The sequence below is a fragment of the Leucoraja erinacea genome, chromosome 28, assembly GCF_028641065.1.
Source record: "Leucoraja erinacea ecotype New England chromosome 28, Leri_hhj_1, whole genome shotgun sequence".
Taxonomy (NCBI): Eukaryota; Metazoa; Chordata; class Chondrichthyes; order Rajiformes; family Rajidae; genus Leucoraja; species Leucoraja erinaceus.
In genome coordinates this window covers 1,493,452-1,512,167 of record NC_073404.1, presented here as the reverse complement: position 1 = coordinate 1,512,167, position 18,716 = coordinate 1,493,452, and the positions used below count along the sequence as shown (strand labels likewise).

General features: G+C 45.3%; 1 protein-coding gene across 11 annotated transcripts in view; it reads left to right on the top strand.

The window, feature by feature from the left end:
• Nucleotides 1–18,716, top strand: part of cux1b (cut-like homeobox 1b) — a 445,030-nt gene that overhangs the window by 75,285 nt on the left and 351,029 nt on the right. For 10 of the 11 annotated variants that reach the window (XM_055657468.1, XM_055657469.1, XM_055657460.1 and 7 more), the window contains exon 2: nt 12,762–12,872. In XM_055657468.1, coding sequence (XP_055513443.1) covers nt 12,762–12,872 — 111 coding nt within the window. Of the gene's footprint in view, nt 1–11,662; nt 11,810–12,761; nt 12,873–18,716 lie in introns of those variants that run through there. The other variant, XM_055657459.1, reaches the window with a different exon arrangement.

Here is an 18,716-nt window from a genome sequence, read left to right as displayed (position 1 = left end):
GTGAAAGTATAATATTGTCATTACAGTGCCTCCTCCCAAAGGAACATTCCCAGAAAGCTACCTTAATAGTTTGAGGAGAGAATAATTAAAGCAATCATGAATGAGAAGGGAGAACATAAAATGTGATAAATATTTTTTTAGAGCTTTCAGGACGCTGTCAACGAGCTGTTCAAGATATTTAGAACAAGTTTTCAAAGATAAATGTTGGAATGGGGAAACAAAATGCTCAAAGGATGGAAAAGGTCAATAGTTTTTAGGCTGGTTGAGAGAGTTTGATCGATTTGTGTCAGGATTAATTTAAAGTCAAGTTGAGTTTTTTGCCATTGAGTCATGCACCATCTAAACAAACCCTCCGGCCCATCTTGTCCAAGCCAACCAGTGTGCCCCCTCGAGGATAGCTCAAATTACCCATGTTTGGCTTATATCCCTTCTAAATCCTTCTAAATCTTTCCTATGTAGCTGTTCAAATATCTTTTAAATGCTGTTACAGTACGTACCTTAACTACATCCACTCGTTCTATATACCTATCACCCTCGTGGGAAAAAGTTGTCCCTCTGGTTCCTATTAAATCTTTCCCCTCTCACCTTAAATCTATGTCCTCTAATTCTTGTGTAGGGAGGAACTGCAGATGCTGGTTTAAACCGAAGACAGACACAAAAGGCTGGAGTAACTCAGCGGGTCATGCAGCATCTCTGGAGAGAAGGAATAGATGACATTTGAAGAAGGGTCTCGACACGAAACGTCACCTATTTCTTTTCTCCAGAGATGCTGCCTGACCCGCTGAGTTACTCCAGCCTCTACCCTAGAAAAATGACTGCATTTACCCTATTTTTCCCCCCCTCACGATTCAATGCACAACTACAGGTGTAATGAAGCTGCATCACCAGCGCATAGAGTCGGACAACAGAGAAAACATAAATGATGCACAAATTGTACAAGCCAAGGGGGAGAGGGAAGGAAGAGAGAATAAAACATAATGCAAAGGCAAGTCCATAATAATACACGAGGTGGTCCGTTGCCGAGGTGGGGTTAGGGTTGTACAGGTCAGTTCAAGAACCAGATACTTTTAGGGAAGTAAGTCTTCCAGAACCTGGTGTGGGACTTCAGGCTTCTGTACTCCTGCCTGAAGGTAGTAGCGTATAGAGGGCATGGCATGCTATCTTCTTCGTGCTTATGGCGTGCACAGCCTGAAGTTGTAGGACAACTTGTTCTATTTGATCTTATTTGATTGTGTATGCCAGGTTGATTGCACTCGTCGAAACAGGGCAGACACGTGAAGGTTGCATTCTTCCACCCCATGGCCTGCTGGAGATGCTTTCAATGGTTTCCATCACTCTCTGCCACCACTTGCGTTCCTAAGTTGTGGAATTGTCATTACCAAGTCATGATGCCACCAGCCAAGATATCTTTTGAGTTGCATCTGTAGTATTCGGTGACATGCAAAAATCTAATTCTCTTCCTAAGAGAGGTGCTGGTGTGCTATTTTCATAACTACATCTATATGCTGAACCCAGGGCACGTCTTCAGAGATATTAGTGGCCATATCCATCGTCGACCTGTCAATAAAAATTGGCTTTCCTTCTCCCAAATACGACTTCCTGAAGTCAATGATAAGTTCCTTGTTTTTGTTTGTTGACGTTGAGCGAGAAGTTGTTGGTGCAGCTGTTCCTGTACGATTGCCGTCACCTGTGATACAGCCAACAGCAGTGGTGTGACTGATTAACATGCCTTTTGGGTGTGTTGGTAGCATAATAGAAGGAATAGTAACTGACGATAGTGTAAGATGATATCAATGTCATAGAAGAAAGGCATCAAAATGGCAGGTATATTACATGGAATATAATTAACAAGGAACATGAAAGTACAGTAAACCCCTGTAATTACGGACCCCTTTACAATGGATTTTGGTTATAGCAGACGGACCTACTGATCTTCGCCCCCAGGGTGGGCTGCCAATGACTTAACAAGAAGCTGGACCTGCTACAACTTGCCTACCACCACAACAGGTCAACAGAGAATGTGACCTCGCTGGCTCTCCACTCTGCACTGGACCACTTGGATAATAAAACACATACGTCAGGCTATTATTCATGGATTACAGCTCGGCATTTAACTCGGAAATTTTGGTCTCTTAATTTGAAGAAGGACGTTATTGCTATTGAGAGAGTGCAGCCTAGGTTCATCAGGTTAATTCCTGGGATGGCAGGGCTTACATATGATGAAAGAATGGGTCGACTGGGCTTGTATTCACTGGAATTTCGAAGGATGAGAGGATATCTTATAGAAACATATAAAATTCTTAAAGGATAGGACAGGCTAGATGCAGGAAAAATGTTTCCGGTGTTAGGGGAGTCTGGAACTAGGGGTTACAGTTTAAGAATAAGGGGTAGGCCATTTAGGACTGAGATGAGGAAAAACCTCTTCACCCAGAGAGTTGTGAATCTGTGGAATTCTTTGCCACAGAAGGCAGTGGAGGCCAATTCATGGGATGTTTTGAAGAGAGAGTTAGATATAGCTCTTAGGGCTAAAGGGATGAAAGAATATGGGGGAAAAAGCAAGAACGGTGTACTGATTTTAGATGATCAGCCATGATCATATTGAGTGGCGGTGCTGGCACGAAGGGCCGAATGACCTCCTGCACCTATTTTCTACCATGTTTCTACCATCATCCCCTCCAAGCTGGTTCCCAAGCTCACAGAACTGGGTCTCTGCAACTGGATCCTGAACTTCCTCATCAACAAACTACAATCTGTACGAATTGATAGCAACACTTCCTGCTCGATAACCATCAGCACAGGAGCATCTCAAGGAGGGTGCGTGTGTGTATGCGTGTGCGTGTGTGGGCGTGGTTATAAAAGATGCAAGAAATGCCCAAAGATTTAAATAAAAATGCTGAGGGGTATGAATAGTGAATGAATCATGGCAGTTTACGTCATATATTATGTGTTTAAGACAGTGCTTATTAATAATTGCTGGAGACATGCCAAAGATGAACTTGTGTACAATGTAACTTTGTGAAAAACAAAAATAGAATAATCTGAATAGATTGTATTATGTTGGCCATCTGCTTTAGAAACTAGGAAGATGTTTAACTATATACGGAGAACTAGCCAAAAGTACACGTTACCAATAAAATTCAAATACATTTTCAGGATAAATTGTCGGCCAATGCTATTTAACAGAAATCTGTCTCAAGGTATCCATGTGTATGGCTTTGGATTTTTACGAAACAGAACAACATTTAAAAGACGTTTGGACAGGTACATGGAAAGGAAAGATTTTGAGGGATAAGGGCCAAATGTGGGCAGGTGGGACTAGTGTAGATGGGGAATGTTGGTGCCTGTTTGCCTGCTGTATGACTTTATGACTGATTCTAATCATCACCTGATAAGAGCTATGAGGTTATTACTGCGGGAGGTAGTACATTATTTTTATTGGACACACAGGTGGAGGTCACAGCGCAATGGTGCAAGAATAGGATCAAAAGCATTATACACCTTATACACCTAAGGTAGACTGACATGAAGTTGTAACAAGAGATAGCCTAAGAAATATGAAACTCAAAACATCAACTAGTAATCGAGAACCAGAGGACATAGGTTTAAGGTGAAGGGGGATAAATGTAAAAGGAATCTGAAGGGTAACTTTTTCTCGCAAAGGGTGGTGGGTGTATGGAACGAGCTGCCGGAGGAGGTAGTTGAGGCTGGGACTATCACAACATTTAAGAAGCATTTAGACAGGTACATGGATAGGACAGGTTTAGTAGAGAAATATGGGGCAAACACTAGTGTAGATGGGGCATGTTAGTTAGTGTGGACAAGATGGGTTGAAGGGCTGTTTCCACACTGTATGACTCTGTGACACCAAGTAATTAGGTAAAGAAATGGAAGTTGTTGTAAAGGGAATGGAATATAACAACAAGGCATGTCTTCCTTTATGGGAGAATCTGGTAAAAGGGGACACTGTTTTGGAATGTGTTTACAGAAGGACGTGGGAGTTACTGAAAGTTAACCTGCAGATATAGCTAGCAGTTAGCAAGTGTTGGCCTTTGAATGCAAGAGGATTTGAGCTTCTGAGTAGAGATGTCTTCCTCTTATTATCCAGGACCATCGCAAGGCCATATCTGGAATATTAATAAAATATCTGTTCTCCCTTCCAGAAGAAAACTATACTTTGAAATGGGGGAATGTCATCGGTTCACCAAATTCATTCCTGGGATGATGGCTGTGTCTCGGAGGAGAGCATCAGCAAACTCTGTGTATACTACAATAAAAATAAATTAAAAATGCTAGACATATACAGCTGGTCAGGCAGTATCTGCGGTAAAACAAATAATCAGCAGGTTTCTAATGATCTTTTGCTTCATGTGGTGAAATGAGAGCCGATCTGTCTCTTGCTAGGTGTGATGGGGGAGGCAGATACAGATGGACTACGCCCCAAGATTCTGAACGAGGTAGTTGTTGAGATAGTGGAGGCATTAGTCGTGATCTTTGAAGAATTACCAGAGTCAGGAATGGTTCCAGAAGGTTGGAAAATCGCAAATGTAACTCCACTGTTTAAGAATGCCGCGAGTCAAAACAAGGGAAATTATTAGTCTGACGTCTGTGGTTGGTATAGATTTTGGAGGCCAATATTAAGGATGAGGTCTCGGGTTATCAAAAATTACAGTAGTTAGAAATGAGGAACTGCAGATGTTGGTTTACACAAAAAGACACAAAATGCTGAGTAACTCAGCAGGTACATTATCATCTCTGGAGAACTGCGGGAGGTAGTACATTATTTGTAGTTTTGGGTCGGGACCCTTCAGACTGATTGTGGTGACCGGGGGGGGGAGCTGGGAGCTGGAAGAGAAGAAAGCTAGCAAGTTATAGATGGATACAGATGAGGGGCTTTTCGATAGGCAGATAGTTAGACAAAGGCCAGAGATTAAAATAATAAAGTGAGATAAGGATTGAAGAGTTGTGAATACAGCAGCTTGTTGATCAGCTGGGTAATGGACTGAGTAAGATTTTGAAGTGGGATTGACTTAAAGTCCATTTTTGGCAAGCAATAGCTCTCATCTGTCTGCCCGTCTGTCCGTCTGTCTGTCTGCTGTCTGACTTCTTCCGGTTTTGCTTTTGTTTCTATTTGCGCAAAAATAGATAGCGCTACGATTTTTCACCACCTTGTTCGCCATTCTTCTGTGCTACAAGGGCAACAAGTTTTGTTCCGATCAATGGTATATTTTAAAAGTTATTAAGGTTTAAAAATCTATAAAACCGCGCAAGCGCAGATTGGTCTCCTCTCCTGTCAGTTGTCGGGACGGCGACGCCTCTTCCTGCACCATCGCCACACTGATTGGCCAGGTCCGCTGTCAGTCAAGGGTGGCGCCCACCTCGCCCAGCGAGGAGAATATAAAGCTGAAGGACCGGAGTGAGCATCACTAACGCTCTGCCGGCTGGAGCTGCGTCTGCGGGCACCTCCGTGGTGCTGAGCGGCCGAGTCCACTTCACGGCCTCCTTGGTGCCCAGACGCGGTTCTTCTACCTGCGAGGCCCCAGCCGGGGTTCTACGCTGCGATCCAGGAGGCATCGAGATGATGGGGCCGTGACGGCAGTGGGGCCTTGCGGCTGTGGGATCTTGCCGAATTAAAAAATCTGCGGAGAAATCTATCCCTTCCTCTTTTTTCAGTTTTTTCCTGTCTCATGTCTGGTGGAATAGAGGGAGAGGATAGGGGGAGTGGGGGAGGTGAGGAGAGATAGTAGGGGGGGGATACGGGGAAGTGGGGGATAGGAGAGGGGTAGGGAGGGGAGAGGAGGTATGGAGGGAGAGAAGGTGTGACAGGGTAGGGGAAGGGAGAGGTGCGGGAGGGATTAGGAGAGGGGAAAGAAGAGGGAGGGTGAAGGGTAAGGAGTGCTGGGGGATGAGGGGAGATGAGCAGCACCTGCGCAGTTGGGGGCTATGCGTGAGTGGTGGAGTATTGCGTTGTCTAGTCTCCTTATAAATTTCTGTCAAGTCTCCTTATAAATTTTTCTCATAATGGTCATTTTAATTCAAATACACGTTGTTCTCAAGCCTCAGGAACAAAGTGTTGGAGTAACTCAGCAGGTCAGGCAACATCCCTGGAGAATGTTTCGGGTTGGGACTCTTCTTCAGACTGATTCATCAGACATTCTGAAGAAGGGTCTGGCCAGAAACGTCACCTGTCCATATTCCACAGAGATGCTGCCTGACCCGCTGAGTTGCTCCAGCACTTTGTGTCTTGTTTTGTAAACCAGGGTCCACAGTTCCTTGTTCCTTCATTGTGGTAGCTGTTCTTCAAATGAGTTAATGTGTGTTCTTTGAAGATTTTGAAATTGAAGGCTAAATATATCAACATAAAATGCGTTGTTAATTGCAAAGGCTGTTAACCTCCTTGATGTTATTGACCCAGGTATCTGGCAGGAAATATGTCCCATATGAGTTTCCCGTGATTAAAATACGATTCACAAGGTTTTAATATGGATAATTTCCATCACAACTGTGACACCCTGCCATTTTGACTCCGTGTTACTGAGTCTGGGAGGACACCCTGCGGGCTACTGATGTCACCGATGATGTCTATTGTGGTTAGGATCATGGAAAGCAAAGCTCTGTGGTGGGCACCAGCAGTGATCTACATCCACAGCACAAAGCTTCATCTGCACAATAGATGGACACAAAATGCTGGAATAACTCAGCGGGACAGGCAGCATTTCCTAGAGTTGAGAACAAGTATTATGTTAACAAAATCACAAAGGTAGCAAAAACTGGGATCATTATCACAAGAGTTTCTGCATTGAAGAAAAATGAGGTTGTTTTGTATCAACTAGAGTAAAACTCTGACAGTCCACTATCCCGTTGTTTGCAAATCCCTTGGGATTGTCATCCTACTCTGGGCCAGTTTCCTTGTACTGCTTAAGCACACACCCTGTGCCAGTCTGTGTTTCTTTTACACAGCCCCAGTCCTATCCCCACACTCCATGACCCATCCCCACACTTCTTTTACACACTCCCGACCCGTTCCCATGCCTCTTTTACACAAACATCAGCTGAGTTACTCCGGCACTTTATGTTGCTACATTTTAAAACTGTGTGCCGATGCTGCTGGTCTGCAACAGTGAGCCCTTCTTCACCAGCTGTTGCTCCGTCTGGATGACGAGGCTGTTATTGCGGCTCACATTGTAGCCCCTCACGTCTCGAGTGGCCGCCCCCACCAACGGGACACCTTCGGCTGCCATAGGGCTCCCTCCCCTCTCACCAGCTGCCGCTTCTTCCTGTTGGTCATCGCCTTGTCTGCTCCTCACCTCCTCCTCCACCTCCTCCTCCTCCTCCTCCTCCTACTCCCATTGCTCTGTCCACTCCCTCGTCCACCGTCGCCCCCTACCTCCTTCTTCTCCCCTGTAGTGGCTGACATCTTCCAAAGTGGAGTATGGCAGTGAGTTTGGGCTAGAAGGAGGAGGAGGCGGTGGTGGAAATGGGTGGAGAGATGCCGAGTGGGCAGCGAAGGGAGGAATAGGTGGCTGTGGACAAAGCGGTGGCCAGCAGGAAGAAGCAGCAGCTGGTGAGAGGGGAGGGAGCCCCATGGTGACCAAGCACGTCCTGTCGGTGGCGGCTGCCTGTATTAGGCGCTGCCCACCAGGGGCTACAATGTGAACCGCAATAAACAGCCCGTCAACCAGATGGTGTGGCAGTTAGTGATGAAGGGCTCGCGGGTGCACCTTGCAAGCCGGGGGTGGCATTGGCAGCATCGGGAGGGCCGTCTGCTTTAACCAAAATCTGTTATTAAGGGGCCCATTAAAACGAGGGTGTACTGTACTTCTATCATGTCTCTTTGGTGTTTGCATGTTCTAGAGAAGCAACAAAGATTCTCATCAAGGCCCCAGCTATCTTCTCTCTTGCCTCCCTCAATAACCTGGGATAGATCCCGTAGGTCCGTCCTGGGCACATACCCACCTTAATGTTCTTCAAGAGTCTCTGTACCACCTCCTTCTCAATCTCAAACTGCCCGAGCATATTTGCATTCTCCACACCACTGATCTTGTCCTCCAAGTCCCTCTCTGTGAATACAGATGCAAAGATTTGCCTACATCCACTGACTCCAAGCATAGATTCCATCCTTTATCTTTGAGTGGTCCTACCTTCTCCCTGGTCTCCTCTTATTTTAATGTACTTTTTGCGTTGTTTAGTGTGGATGGAATTCTCATGTGTGAATCAGTGAACACGTTGTCAATGACTTGGAGCAGCTTACATCGAAAAAATAGAAATAGAGCAGAACATCAACAGAACATCCTTTATTGAAGATAGTCAATCTCGATTAAACTGCAGTGTCTAGCTGGTGTAATGCAACAAAGGTGTAAATGCTTGTGAACCAGCTCTTAAATGTACCCATGCAATAACATGGAACTGCAGATGCTGGTCTATATCATAGATAGGCGTTGGTTTATATCAAAGTACTGGAGTGACTCAGCGGGCCAGGCAGCATCTCTGGAGAATAAAAATTAGTGATGTTTTGGATCGGGATCCTTCTTCGACTCCCGGTCCGAAACGTCGCCTGTACATGTTCTCCAAAGATGCTGAAGATAGATACAAAATGCTGGAGAAACTCAGCAGGGCAGGCAGCATCTCTGGAGAGAAGAAATCGGTGACACTTCGGGTCGAGACCCTTTTTCAGACTCAACCCGAAACTTCTCGGCCCAAAACGTCGTCTATATCCCTTGTCTCCAGTGATGCTGCCTGTTCCGTTGAGTTACTCCAGCATTTTGTGTCTGTCTTTGGTTTAAACCAGTATCTGCAGTTCCTTCCTACACATTTCTCCAGTGATGCTGCCTGGCCCGCTGAGTTACTCCACCACTTTGTCTTCTTTTGTAAACTAGCATCTGCAGTTCTTTGTTTCCACTTCTCCAAAGATCAAAACCTTATTGACTTACTCAATTATATATGGAGCAATCACGATTGTGAAATCTTCATGTATTACTTTGAAATGAACATATTGTAATGTTTGAGATGTATTTTATGTACTGTACTTTATTGTACAGATTGTTCTAGTATTCATCCCTATATTTAAAATGTTATTTCATTATTTGTTGCACTATTACATATTTTAAGAAGACAAAACGGAGCGTCATGGTGGCGCAGTGGTAGAGTTGCTCCCACAAGAGTGTAACGGCAACATGGTTGTGGTTGTCAAGGATTTTAACTTTCCCATATTGACTGGGATATCCTTTGAACACAGGGCTTAGGCGAGGAGGAATTCATAAAATGCATTCACAACCCTCCAAGGATTTACCATTTTTGAGTGAAGAAATTTCTTCTTATTTTTAGTCCTAAACAATTTGCCACTTACTCTGAGACTTTGACACCTGGTTTCAAATTCCTTAGCCAGGGGAAACATCCAATTTCCATCCAATCTATTGAGCCCCATAAACATTTGTAAGTTTTAACAAGATCCCTCATCCTTCTGAGCCGAGTCAATATAGTCTCCATTACAGCAAACTCACCATCAAGTGAATCTTCACTACCTCGCTGAAAAGTACATCCTTTCTATGAAGGAGGGGGGAGGGGGGGAGGCAAACTGCATGTGATATTCCAGGCATGGTCGCACCATAGCACTACACGCCCGTGGGATATGGGAGTAAGTGGGGGCACCCAGAGAAAGTCCATCCGGTCACAAAGAGATTTTTGTGCAAACTCCACACAGACAGCACCGGTGGGGATTGATCAGACCTCAGTCCTTGGAGCTCTAACGCAACCTCTAAGATAGTGGTAACTGCCATGCTGCCTACCCGGAGCAGATTTTTTAATGTTAAAAGTATGAAATAATACAATATTTACACTTATCATACATACCATCAATCAGAATTTATTGCAGTGCCTCGTATAAAGAGACACTTTGAAGTGAAGCGGCTGTAATTTTGCGGGTATGCAATATCTCATTATTCTATGGTCTAAATTCTTCATGCATTTAGTTTAGTTTAGTTTAGTTTAGTTTAGTTTAGTTTAGTTTAGTTTAGTGATACAGCGCAGAAACAGGCCCTTCTGCCCACCGAATCCGTGCCGACCAGCGATCCCATACACTGGCACTATCCTACACATACTAGGGACAATTTACAATTTTAGCAAAGCCAATTAACCTACAAACCTGTACGTCTTTGGGGTGTGGGAGGAAACCCGAGCACCCAAGGAAACCCACGCGATCACGAGGAGAACGTGCAAACTCTGTACAGATAGCACCTGTAGCTCACGGCCACAGAAACACACATCTCTCCCCCTGACTATAGACCCCCATCATGACCGCTTGCTTGTCTGTACTTTCTCCTTCCCTGAGGTTGAACAGAGCCCGGGTGTGCCACTCATTTTGCTGCTGCTGATTTCCTTTGAAAGGTCACCCCTCCCACAGTCTGCAGAGCTTTCATCTTGTTGGAGAGGGACAGCCACAGGGAACCCCTGCGCTGTCTGCTTGCCTCTCCAAGCATTTGCCCATCCATCTGTGTGAACCTGTGGTGTGACCAGCTTTATTTCTGACGGGTCTCCTGGGAGGCTGCAGGTGACCTTATTGAGGTGTACAAAAACATAATGGAGAAAGTGAACGCTACCAGTCTTATTCCTAGGATAGAGGATTCTAAAACTAGAGGATATTAGGCTTAAGGTGAGAGGGGAGTGATGTAAGAGGGATCTCGTGATCGATTTCCACTTGGAGGGCAGTCCATATCTGTAATGAGTTGCTGGAGGAAGCTGCAGAAGTGGATAACATTTTTAGTTTAGTTTAGTTTAGAGTTACAGCGTGGAAACAGGCCCTTCGGCCCATTGGGTCTGCGCAGACCAGCGATCCCTGCATATTAACACTATCCTACACACACTAGGGCCAATGTTTACCTTTACCAAGCCAATTTACCTGCATACCTGTATGTCTTTGGAGTGTGTCACAGGGAGTACGTACAAACTCTGTACAGACAGCACCCGTGGTCGGGATTGAACCTGGGTCTCCGACGCTGCAAGCGTTGTAAGACAGTAACTCTACTACTGCGTGGCCTTGCTGCCCTTAAAGCATTAGGACAGGTATATGTGTAGGAAGGAGCTGCAGATGCTGGTTTACACTGAAGATAGACACAAAATGCTGGAGTAACTCAGTGGGTCAAGCAGCTTCCCGAGAAAAGGAATAGGTGACGTTTCGGGTTGAAACGGTCTGAAGAAGGGTCTCAACCCGAAACATCACCTATTCATTTTTTCCAGAGACGCTGGCTGACCCGCTGAGTTATTCCACATATTGTTTCTGTCTAGGAAAGGAAAGGTTTAGTGCACTCTGGGACAACTGCAGGCAAATGGAGCAGCCTAATATGCTGGTGAAGAAGGTGTATGGTATGCTTGCCTTCATTGGTTGGGACATGAAATGTATGGGGCAAACTCTATGCAATAAGTGTACTTTACTGTTTCTGGTTGTTTTCCTTGTCCCTTGTTTGGACTGTAGAGTGGTTCACACAGTATGTTTGTGTTTCAACTCTGTGACTATGACTATTCTCACTGAAATCTTTCTTGCATATGTATACTGATATTGTCAGCAAGTTATTTGGTTCAGGTGATCACCTCCTGCTTCTCTGAATTATTAATTATTTTTTATGATGCATATGATGAAATGTTGCACGCGTCTGGTGTAATAAGACTCCCGCTAAGGGGCTGGATGTCTTTCATTCTGTTTGATACATTCGGTCTGTCAGACACATTTCTCATTATTTCCCCATTTATCCATAATTTCTAACGGTGGTGTCACATCTGCACTGGGGCTCTGCAATTCCAAAGGCAGCCAATGCCATGGGTAAGTGCCCATGTAGCAGGCCCTGACATTATACATGTGTGTGTGTGTGTGTGTGTGTGTGTGTGGGGCTGTGTGTAGGTGTGTGTGTGTGGGTGTGTGTGTGGCTGTGTGTAGGTGTGTGGGTGTGTGTGTTTGTGTGTGTGTGGGTGTGGGTGTGTGTGTGTGTGTGTGTGTGTGTGTGTGTGTGGTGTGTGTCTGTGTGTGTGTGTGTGTGTGTGTGTGTGTGTGTGTGTGTGTGTGTGTGTGTGTGTGTGTGTGTGTGTGGCTGTGTGTGTGTGTGGGTGTGGGTGTGGGTGTGGGTGTGTGTGGTGCGGGTGGGTATGGGTATGGCTGTATGTGTGGGTGTGGCTGTGGGTGTGGCTGTGGTGTGTGTGTGTGTGTGTGTGTGTGTATGTGTGTGGGTGTGTGTGGGTGTGGCTGTGTGTGGCTGTGTGTGTGTCTGCGTGTCTGTGTGTGTGTGTGTGTGTGTGTGTGTGTGTGTGTGTGTGTGTGTGTGTGTGTGTGTGTGTGTGTGTGTGTGTGTGTGTGTGTGGGGTGTGGCTGTTTGTGTGGCTGTGTGTGTGTGTGTGTGTGTGGGTGTGAATGAATGATGGATGGCACCCTGCCATGCTGATCCCACTTGAAGTGATCTTCCTGTATGAATAATTTACAGTGGAACAGGACTGGGTACATGTGTAGGAAACAACTGCAGATGCTGGTTTAAATTGAAGGTAGCCGAATTCAGTTTCTTAGCCAAGGCAAACAGATGCAATTGGTAATATTTTTTAAACCGGAGGCTAATATATTTTCTCCCTTACTCAAGGTCAGCACTAGTTCCTATGTCCGAGGAAGGTCGCGACCCGAAACGTCATCTATTCCTTTTGTCTGGAGGTGCTGCCTGACCCGCTGAGTTACTCTAGCTTCATGTTTCTATCTTCTAGTTTCTGACTTGTTTTCTCTTCCCTTTGAACAGAGAGAACTTGATACGACTGCCACAGTATTGGCCAATCGACAGGATGAGAGTGAACAGTCCAGAAAACGACTTATTGATGAGAGTCGAGAATTTAAGAAGAGCACGCCAGAGGTGGGTAAAGTCGAGCTGTTGCATCTTCTAGTCTATGAAGATGCAGTGAGTCACTTGGTTGGTTACGCCATCCGGCAGTGAAGATATATTTTGATATTTTGGTGCTGCTATCAAGTTTCTGTCTATGGATATGTAATACTCACATAAACCTACAGTTTAGTTTAGTTTAGAGATGCAACACGGAAACTGAGTCCGTGCCGACCAGCAATCCCCGCACACTAATGCTATCCTACACACACGAGGGACAATGTACAAATTCAAACCAATTACCGTATTTCCCCGCAATGAAGACGCACCCCCATTTTGAGTTGCTAAATTTTGAAATCTCACGCTGAAAAAAAAATAAATAAATAAATAAAAATAAAGAAAGTAACAATTCAATTTGCCCAAGGTTTCCAGATCTCCTCCATTCTGAATGACTGAATGGGTGGGGGGTAGAGGGTGACGGCAGGTGGAGAGATGGTGGGAAAAACAGGAGCACACCGGGACAAGTTGAATCAGTTGTGATCTTATTGAATGACAATACCAATTGAGGTTACTCACGCTGACACATGGAGTAAGCTCCACCGCCCACTGTCCTGTTATCCATCGTCCGCTGACCCGCTCTTGAGCTGGTCCCCTCACTGTCTGGTCTACATTGAAAGACACGATGAATGCCATGCAGTGAATGCCATGCAGTGTCACCCAGCGCAGCAAGCGAGGCCATGTCCTGCTCCCGGTGGCAGTCGGAATTTAAGGATCTTAAATTTAAGGATCGACGACGGCGCCGAGCCCACGGCTCCCTGGGGGGAGACCGCTTTTCGGGGCTTCTGCGGCGGCGACTTCTCCCGCCCGAGTTGCGGGGTCGAAGAGCTCCTGGAGCGGGGCCTAGCACCGCTGCCCTGCGCGGCTGGAATGGCCGCGGACTCTGCGAGCGCACACCGGGGGCTCCAACATCAGGACCCGGTGTGCGACCTCGCACCACCCGGCGTGGCTTTAATGGCCGCGGGACAATCGCCATCGCCAGCCGGGGGCTATGACTTTGACTCTGACATCGGGGGGGGGGGGGAGAGTGCAGTGGAGAGATACGTTTATTTGGCCTTCCATCACAGTTATGTGATGGATGTTTATGTTAAATGTAATTATGTTGTGTCTGGGGTCTATTTGTGTGTAATGTATGGCTGCAGAAACGGCATTTCGTTTGGACCTCCAGGGGTCCAAATGACAAATAAATTGATTCTGATTCTGATTCTGATTCTGATCTACGGGAAGCGGCTGACATGAGCGAGACTGGCGAGCGGCAGGAGTGAGGTGTTCAGATGGAGTGCACTGCCAGAGGTGAGCGGGCCACATGACCCACAGAAAGGCACCCGCAGAAAACCCACACGGTCACGGGGAGAACGTACAAACTCCATACAGATCCGCAGTCAGGATCGAACCCGGGTCTCTGGCGCTGTAAGGGAGCAACTCTAGCGCAGCGCCACCATGCCGCCTGATTGTACAAATATATGTTTTAAGGGTTTCAGATCTTTTGTGAGTACATTTCTGTGACTTCATACTGTGCTTTGAATGTCACCCCCTTCATTTCTTCATCAGTAGTTTTTCTTTCTTATGACATGTTTTAGTGAAAGTAGAGCATTTATTCTTCAGGCCGAGGACATACTTGTGACCAAGGGGTAAGGTGGAAATTTGTTTTTGATAGTTGCCTCTACTATTCTTTCCTCTTTACATGAAAGTGCTGAATATCAGCATATGCCAGCAAGAAATATATAAATAGACGTAGCAAAAAATTCTCTTGGAAACTGAAATGGGAAATACCATTAGGTGATAAGCAAAATGTGGAGATAGGAAATAAATGCATTGTTCCTATCTACATGTCGGAAAATCTAAAGACATATCAGAAACAGTAAGCAATTGTCTCCCAAAGGAAGTATTTACTTGCCATTGAGGCAGTGCACTGATGGTTCATCAGACTGATTATGGAAATGTATGGTTGTAGTGTGAAGGTTAATTGAACAGACTGGGCCCGTACTCATGGTCAGAATGGGAGGTGGTTTTATTGAAAATTATAAATTACTAGACCAAATGCAGACCCGTTGGGTCTGCTCCCCCAACGTACCCGTCCCCTACCCGCAGCCCCACGGGAGGCGTGGTCCTCCACCTCAACACGTTGGCGAAGTTAAGATTCGAGCACTCCTCAGCAAAGATCATAACTCGTGACCCCAGCACTGGAGTTGGAAAAAAAAAATCCCAACCCCCATTTGCAATACCAATTGACCCTCCTCCTCCTGTCCAGCCAGGAGCTATGATGGCAACATTGTTGCAAATGTCGGGAGCACTTGCTGTGAGATGCCATTGAGCTGAAAAGCTCAGAGTGTTGCTGCCAGTGTTCCTGTCTTGCAACTTTGTATCAAAGTGTGTTGGAAGCTGTGAGGAATGATTTTAAAGTAAAAATCATTTTAAATTCAAAGTATTTTTAAACATTTTCAGTAATGTCGTGAAATAAAGCCTGAAATTTTCAGATATGTAGATTTTGGACTCCACAGGAAAAAACTCTACTGGAATATGTAAAGGTTTTACCGTTACCGCGTCGTTTTTTTCGATGTGATTACACACGAACAAACAAACACACACACACGAACAAACACATCCACATCCAAGATCAGACTTTTAATAGTTACTAGACCAAGTGCAGACCCGTTGCCATTACCATTTCAAAAAGTGGAGTAAGGAAAACGAAGTCAGTGCACGCGAGGCATATTTGGGTTTTTTGAATGGTTTTCATAAGGTGACACAGGTGTTTGGTGAATCCAGTTGCAGCATTTCGAATTGGGGGTAATACAAGTTTGGATTTGGCTTTGGTTCCAGATAGAAATCTAAGAGTAGGAGTAGGAGTTAATGTGCTTTCTCATTTCAAGCCAGAATTAGTGTTTGGCACCAATCTATTGTGATGGCTGCCTCGCCAACTATCTGTCTCGTTCCTTCCTCCGTTGTTTTTTTTGTATGCGTTAAATGAATATTTTAGTGTTCTTTAGTGTTTTATGTGGGTGGGGGGGGGGGGGGGTTGGGGGAAACTTTTTTAAATCTCTTACCTCGACGGAGATGTGATTTTTTTCCCGTATCGTATCTCCATCCGCACTGCGGCCAAACATCGAGGAGCTGGCGGCCTTTGCTGGAGGCCGATTTTGGGAGCTTCAACCGTGGTAGCCTGTGGACTTTAACATCGTGGAGCTTGCGTTCCCTGGTTAGATTGACTTCGGGAGCTCCAAGCCGCAGGAGCTTCGACCGCCCCGGCGCGGGTGCTTATAGATCGCCGGCTGCGGGAGCTTCGATTGCCCCGACTGCGGATGGTTCGACTGCCCTAAATAAAGAGGAAGAAGATTAGACTTTATTGCCTTCCATCACAGTGAGGAATGTGGAATCCGTCCGCTGTGTGTTGTGTGTTTTGTTGTTGTTTTTAGTATGGCTGTGTGGTAATTCGAGTTTCACTGTACCTTAATTGGTACACATGTGACAATAAACTGACCTTTGAACCTTTGAAACTTTGATTTGGTTGAAGGGACCAGATGTAACATTTCCAAGTCTGCTGATGATGCGTAACGGGGTGGGAATGTGAGGAGCGATGAGGAGTCAGATAGATTTCACGACAAACCGAGTGAGTGAGCATCAAAATGGAAAGTATGAGGCTAGCACTATTAGTTGCAAAAACAATTGATGTTTTACTAGGGTTCATGTTGTTTAATGGAACATTATGTCCATGTGTAAATGTCGCTGTAACTAACGTATCAGCGCAGCAGGTAGTGAATGTGGCCAATTGTTTATTTAGGGAATGAGGATGGGCAAGTGGTGGAAATGTCCGTGGTGGAACGCTATGCAAACAGTGACAACAATTTGGTCAGCTAGGTAGTTGTGGAAAAGGGTAGGATTGGACCGAGAGTTAAGGTCTTAAATTTAAGGAGGGTTGACTTCATTTGCACAAAATGGGACCAAGTGAGAGTAGATTGGGAGCATCTGCAATATCCAATAAGTGGGAGGTTTTTAAAAGTGAAACGGTAAGAATTCGGTCAGTGTGTAGGATTGAACTGCAGACGTTGGTTTACACTGAAGACAGACACAAAATGCTGAGTAACTCAGCGGGACAGGCAGCATCTCTGGAGAGAAGGAATGGCCAAAGTTTTCGAGTCGAGAACCTTCTTCAGACTGAAGATCCAATCGGTACGTCTAAAGGGTAAGGTTAGGGAACCTCGGTTAACAAAGAAAATTGAAGGTCTGATCAGGGTAAAGAAGAAAAGTCTAGTGTAGAAAATTGTTATCGTCAGTCTTTATCGAGGTTTACAGAGGATAGAGGAGAGTTAAGAAACAGAAACATAGAAAATAGGTGCAGGAGGGGGCCATTCGGCCCTTGGAGCCAGCACCGTCATTCATTGTGATCATGGCTGATCGTCCCCTATCAATAACCCGTGCCTGCCTTCTCCCCATATCCCTTGACTCCACTAGCCCCTAGAGCTCTATCTCACTCTCTTAAATCCATCCAATGACTTGGCCTCCACTACTCTCTGTGGCAGGGAATTCCATAAATTCACAACTCTCTGGGTGAAAATGTTTTTTCTCACCTCAGTCTTAAATAACCTCCCCTTTATTCTATGACTGTGGCCCCTGGTTCTGGACTCGCCCAGCATTGGGAACATTTTTGTTGCATCACCGTTTACACAGGTCACAGTTTAAGGATAAGGGGGAAATCTTTTAAGACCGAGATGAGGAAAACATTTTTCACAGAGAGAGTGGTGAATCTCTGGAATTCTCTGCCACAGAAGGTAGTTGAGGCCAGTTCATTGGCTATATTTAAGAGGGAGTTAGATGTGGCCCTTGTGGCTAAAGGGATCATGGGGTATGGAGAGAAGGCAGGTACAGGATACTGAGTTGGATGATCAGCCATGATCGTATTGAATGGCGGTGCAGGCTCGAAGGGCCGAATGGCCTACTCCTGCACCTATTTTCTATGTTTCTATGTTTCTATCTAGCTTGTCCAGTCCTGTTATAATTTTATATTTTTCTATAAGATCCCCCTCATCCTTCTAAACTCCAGTGAATACAAGCCTAGTCTTTTCAATCTTTCCTCATATGACAGTTCCGCCAGAAGATATGCGTGGTGTCCTGAATGTAAACACCCATCTGCCAATATTCTGCTCAACTTTCCAGATGATTCCACAGACAACTTTCCATAGACAACCTTCCATGTTATTTGCACATCACCAATATTTGATGCAAGAGAGACTGCTGAGGTTGGAATTTGGAGCAAAACACAAACTCCTGGAGGAACTCTGCAGGTCAAGCAGCATCTGTTGGGGGAAAGGAATAGTTGTGCAGTGTCGACTCATAACATTGACAATTCCTTTACCACATGGATGTTGCTCAACTCGCTTGGATCCTCCAGCAGTTTTGCTGTTTTACCATACAACTGTTATCTGCAAACTTAGTCAGAGCAGCCAAGTAATACGGATTTTCCATATTTTGTACGGAAATGCGATAAAAATATGGATGTATGGATTTGCTTTTTTTCGTCTTGCTGTTTAAAAAATGCAAAGATATAAAAAGTCATACTGTAATGCTAAAACTTGTAGCAGATTAAATCTATTAGTATTTTAAATTTCAAGATCTGGATGATTATTTTTGTAAGCTGTGATCTGCCTGTCCCGCCCGCTACAGGTTTAAACAGCTCTCTCCGTTTAGCGCTACCAGCTGGAGCGCTATTGGCTTTACACATAGCGCTATGGCCACAGCGCTATGGGTCACAGACTGTTATGGGAGGGAGAAGGAAAGAGGGAGGGAGGGAATAGGAGGGAGGGAGAAAAAGAAAGAGGAAGA